This window comes from Rhinolophus hipposideros (assembly GCF_964194185.1).
Source record: "Rhinolophus hipposideros genome assembly, chromosome: X".
NCBI lineage: Eukaryota > Metazoa > Chordata > Mammalia > Chiroptera > Rhinolophidae > Rhinolophus > Rhinolophus hipposideros.
Genome location: NC_138046.1, coordinates 109,493,651 through 109,499,256, shown reverse-complemented (window position 1 = coordinate 109,499,256; position 5,606 = coordinate 109,493,651). Strand labels below are relative to the sequence as shown.

The following is a 5,606-nucleotide window of genomic DNA, read 5'->3' as shown; positions in this document are numbered from 1 at the left end:
GTGGCCTAGGGGCCTAAAGTGGGGGAGAGAAAAACCATGAAGAAAAGGTGAGAGCCCTTTTCCCCTCAGCTACCGACCCTGGACCCTGGCGTGGCCTGCAACAGCTCGTGCAGTTGTTTCCTAGAAGACCTTCCATACATTATTGATTCAGTTCTCATTGGGGAAGCAAGTGGGAGCTTTTATCTGCATCTCGAACTGGCCTGGAATGGTGCCTTGGCCGTATTGACTGGCTATGGTATATGCTGACGGTCACAGTTGTCTTTTACGAAGAAGAGCACCAAGTGATGCTGGTTGTCATTCTAACTCTGTTGTGTGGCAGCGTAAATAGTCGCCTTTCTAACCAACCTGGTGGGAAAAGTCAATATCCCATCAGCAGAGGAGGTAAACACATCAGGAGCTGTGCCCTCTCTTCCTCCCCTGCTCCGTATTACCGCTGCTCTTTCAATGTGCTCTCCCCGACAGCACATGCATTTGTGTCATTCACATGCACGGGGTGCCTGCTGAGGCTCTGGCCTGCCGCGAGCAGCCGCCCTGGTTGGGGCCATTGTTGCCTATTCCCAGACTCTGATAATTAGAACTTTCAAAGTGTCTTTCTATGGTCGGTTAACGATGCACCCCCCCACACACACTTCTCGCCTCTCTTTTTCCACCCCCTTTGGGCATTTCAATCCTCTCTACAAAACTTTTTGTTGTTGTTTGAAAGGCAGTTGATGTAATTTAGCAAAGGTTGTGGAGAACAAATGCGGATGTGTAGCTAAGGAACAAAAATCTTGAGAGTGAGTTTTCGTTTTCCGGGTGTTTTGTAGACTTCAGTGTTGCTCTGTTGTTTCAGTGGGGTTTCTCTTTTTGTGATTGATGTGCACTCCCTTCCCTGTTTTCCTTCTCGATGCTTTCCTGATGGTTTCCTGTTACCCTGCGCTGGGCAGCTTTGCTCTCCCCAAGCACCTTGGCCCAGGCTGGCCTCTGGGAGCCTGCCCATCTCTATCTGGCAGCAGTGACACCGGAGGTAGCGAGGCCTGGTGCAAAAGTGAGCCTCTCCTCCCAATGTGAGCTCCAGGCTCTGGCTACTGGGTTTCATTTCTACATCCTGGATTAGCAGCTGTATGACCTTAGGCAAGTGACTTGACCTCCCACTTTCCTCAGCCAGAAAATACGGATTTAAAAAATGCGGGCCACTCCAAACACCTCATAGCGTTCCCAAGCAGCTTTGAACAAAAACTGTGTCATCGTAACCATCCTGGGCAGGATTGGCTCCCCCAAGGATCACCCATGTCCCCAAAAGATCAGACCTGCATGTCGTGGCCCTACTGCTCCTTTAAAAGAACCACGTGTAGAGGTTGCAGGCTCTGAGGAGGGAAGGAAGGGTCTTCTTTGGCTGGCAGTGCCTTTCTCTAAATGAGAAGGCCAGGGATGGGTGGGTAGGAGGAGCAGGAAGCAGAGAGGAGGCAGCTGCATACCTGAAGTTCACAGGCACACGGTGTGGACAGAGAAGAAAAAACGGGATCTGGCCAATGGACAGGTGTTCTCCAGGCAGCCTACCCCTCACCTCTGAGTAGAGGGGACTTTGTGTAGCAGAGGGATGCAGAAGGGGCTAGAAGAAGCCGCCGAGGCCCGGCTGATCCGGGCAGTTGGCACTGGGACGCCCAGGCTTCCTTTGAGACAAAGTTATTTCCTGCCACATCCATACTTTGTATGCAGTTGTGTGCATATGCTCGACAGCGCTGTGAAAGTGGCATCTGCGCGTGGCATTCACCTTGCCTGCTGCACATGGGCGCGCACCTGCAGTTCACATCAGTAGAGGGTGGCCCTGTAACCCTGGTGCGCTGAGTCAAGTAGGTGCTGAGAAGTGGCGGGCAGGAGAATGGAAGAATGGCTTCCAGAGAGGAATCTCAGGGTCTCACCCCCCCCCCCGCCCCTCGCTACGTGGGACTGGCCCCAGGAGTAGACCAGCGGCAGGACCATGAGGACATTTGAGCCATGGAGCTGCAAACAGAATCTGCACCCCCCCCCACCATTGTATGAGGAGTGCTGAATGATCTATAAAGAAGTTTTCTCTGGATGTAAAGCATAGCACAGGGAACAGAGTCAATCATATTGTGATAATTATGGGTGGTGGTGGGGGTACTACAGTTCTCGGGGTCATTGCTTCATGAGTTATATAAATGCCTAATCACTATGTTGTACACCTGAAACTAACATAATATGAATGTCAACTGTAATTGAAAAATAAAAAATCTCCCTCTGAGACTTGTAATCCTTATTTTTATTTCTTTTTAGATAAATCGAGGAAGCCTATTCTTACCCCCAAAGTTCGTGATGACTACAGAAATCTCAAGAACACAGTAGAGCATTTCTTGTCCCAAAGTGGGTACACTGAAGTGAACCTCAGCAAACTCTTCGCAGATTGTGCCGTGAGGTCCTGAGGGCACCCCAGAAGTAGCCGAGGCGGGGGTGGTTGAAAGAAGAATGCAACCAGCTTTCTGGCACCTCCATCACCTCCACCATGGCCCTAACTGCTTCTCCTGCATTGCTTTTCCTTTGGGACTGTATCTCGTGTTTATGTGGATGTGGCCTGGGAGGAGGATTATTAAAGGGACTGCAGAACGATTTAATCTCCCAAGCAACAGAGAAAATGAAAGCAGCCTTCCTATTACAATATACCCCGTACCATTGAAACATGACCCCGAAGCCCTTTGCCAAGCACCTGAAGAGCTAGCTGCTTTGGATTCGGGACTGGATTTCCAGGGGAGGGGTCAGTGAGGGGAGAGAAACTAATTGAGAGTGGCTGGAATGCAAGTGACCCCAGGCTTTGCCCCAGGGCCTTCAGCGGAGGTGCCCCCAGAAGGAGAGGCTCCTGAGGCCTGGTAGGAGTGCTAACATTTTGCCTTTTCACACGCCAATTAAACCCAGGGTGAACCCCAGTGCTTCCCAGCCGCAGGCTCCGGGAGTGGCTGGCTGTCCTTTTCAGTCTTGTCTTTTATATAGGTAGCGGAGGCGGGAGGTTTAGAAGCCTTGCACTCACTAAATAGATTAAACAGAGCTTACTTGTTTATTGAATTGCTGCAAAGTCCAACACGCAGCCTGGGCAGGTGTTTTACAGTCACATTCCTTTTTTTTTTTTTCCCTTAAGTAGAAAATCCAGCTAAAGGTTTATACAATAGGAAGGCACATTTAAAATAATTTGATATCCTCTAACATTTCATTAAAAATAAGGCTGGAGCGAGAATCATTGTGTTATATTCAGAAAAATTGGGGAGAGGGATGGTTAATTGGCCCCGGTCTATTTTTTCTCATTTCTTTAGAATAGTGCACTCCTTTGCCAGAAGCCAAACAAATGTATTTCAACATAACAGTCTTTCCTTTCTTACGTTATTGGTAAGATTATGCCAACAATATTTCCCCCTTTATGACTATGCTTGATTTTTGAAATTATCTACCTATGTGTTTTTATAAAAGAAAAACATGTTGTGTTCTTTTTACTTAAGAATAAAATTTTCTAAAGGGAAACCCGTTGTAGTGAATCCTTACCAGGTACCAAGAGTTGACTAAAGGAGGCAACCAGGAATAAGGGATCTCCTTCCCAAACCTCAGCCCGGTTAGAACTCAGCCCAGACGCTCAGCATGATGTATGTCTGAATGTTCTGAGTGGCATTTGGGAGAATTTCTGTGGACTTGGGGTCATTTTATGAGATGAAGTATGGTTTCTCATGTGCTTGGCTGACTTAGACGGCCAAAGAGAACTAAGCCGAGAACCCAGTGGTATCTCCTTTTGGAGAGCAAAGGTTATGGCTCCTGAGAGGGGGGCACCTTCCCAGAGAAAGGTCACTCAGCACGGATCTCCATGAAGGAATACTAGTTAAAGCAATGTAGAGGGCGCCGCCTTTATCTTGCTTTGCCTGCTCTTTTCTCTCTCCCTCACCCTCTCCTCCTTTCTCCACTGTCTCTTATACTCAGGTTCTAAGTACAAATACTTTGGGTTTAGGGCCCTGTCAGTTAATTTAATGCCTTGGTACCTCAGGCTCTGCAACCTGTCAAAAGTTGGAACACCCAAGTTGCTTCGGGAAACTAAGGGATTAGTGTGGTTTTTCATTGCTGTTATTTTATAAGGTATAGAGATGGTTCTCTAATGTGTGCTTCCGGAGCTCATGCCCTCACTTTGCTTTGTGAAGAGAAGGCGTGTTTTCCTTGGTTTCTGGGACCTGGGGTTATGGTAAATACAGAGAGTTATTCTGAACTTGGTCATCAAGGAACTCCAGGAAACTCAAATTACTTCTCACTGGTCTGTTTCTTGTCTCTGCGTCTCGATTGCAATCACTGTGAGGGTAGGAACCATTTCTGTAGCGAGTCTGTATAAATTCAAATATTTCTTAGAACAGTTCTTGAAAAAAGAATGAATTCAGTGCTTGATGTTTTCTTATTCAGATCTGCAACTCCAGATTAGTTAGGCTTTTCTGGCAGGCAGCTAAGGATTCCAAAGTTTTGTGAAAAGTTGAAACTGCAACTTTGATGAATTCCAATGGATCTCACTTGGAAGTTTGGAAGGTGGCATACTCACTTTTCTCTGACGCTTCTGCTCCTTGATTTGCATGGGTTGGTAGCACAGTGGGTGGGAAGGGTGCAGGATGCCTCCCACTTTGTAAGGGGGAGCCTACCCGAATGTCTGCACAGGCTCCCTGGCGTGGGTCTTAAGCTCAAGTGCTAAAAGTGAAGGGATGAAACAAGCGGGGTTCACACTAGAGAGTGCCAGCGACTTCGGTGGACTGCAGTGGGCATGCCTTGTCCAAAGGGGACATCTGCTGCTGGCAGGAATGGAGCCCAGGGTGGCCGCATGATTCGTTGTCGAGAGAAGCCAGGAATCCTGATCTTTCCTAAAGTTTCTCAATTTCTAAAGCTTGGCAATGATGTTTTAAAATAAAATTTAAACACTGTGGGCTACACTAACCCAGGGCTAAATTTTATCTGGGCCACTTGGGAAATGGTACCCTAAAGAACCCTGCTCTTCTCAGAGCCCCACACCTCTGACAAGGGCACTTTCCTGTTGAATTTAGGAAGCAGGGTCTGCCTACATCAGGGTGCACGTTTATCTTGGACAAAATGTGCTCACCCTTAGCTCTTCTTCATATGAAGGGAGACAGGGGAGATCAGAAGTTAAAAATCCTTTAAAGAGCATGCGTGATAAGAGCTGTCCTGGAAACTGATGGAGTTAAGCTCCTGACTGAGGATGTTTAAGGGGATGGATCCACTGCCCCTCACCACCACCCCCTCTCCAGCCCTTACCACTTCTTACCTCCAACACACGTACACACCTCCACATGCCTTTTCAAACGTTTTTTAAATGAGTTTGGCAGGAGATGCAAAGATAAGGAAACTCCAAAACCAGATTTCCCTATCTTGTGTCAGGGTTTTACAGAAAAAATATACCAAGCTCCAGACCCTCTTGTCCGAGTTCCCCTCAATTTTATGTTCCCATCCTAAACTGAAAGCCGCCTTGTCTTGCCCTCTACTTCCCGTCTCTCTCCGTGTCTCCCTTTCTCCCTCTCTCTCTCTCTCTCTCTCTCTCTCTCTCTCTCTCTCTCTCTCTCTCTCTCTCTCTCTCTCCCCCCCCC

At 47.8% G+C, this 5,606-nt stretch overlaps 1 protein-coding gene across 3 annotated transcripts in view; it reads left to right on the top strand.

The window, feature by feature from the left end:
* Positions 1-3,505, top strand: part of POLA1 (DNA polymerase alpha 1, catalytic subunit) — a 282,912-nt gene extending 279,407 nt beyond the window's left edge. For 2 of the 3 annotated variants that reach the window (XM_081042752.1, XM_081042753.1), the window contains exon 37: positions 2,278-3,505. In XM_081042752.1, the coding sequence (XP_080898878.1) occupies positions 2,278-2,423 (146 nt within the window). In that variant the 3' untranslated portion in view covers positions 2,424-3,505. The remainder of the gene's footprint in view (positions 1-2,277) is intronic. The other variant, XM_081042754.1, reaches the window with a different exon arrangement.
* The last annotated feature ends 2,101 nt before the right edge of the window (positions 3,506-5,606 follow it).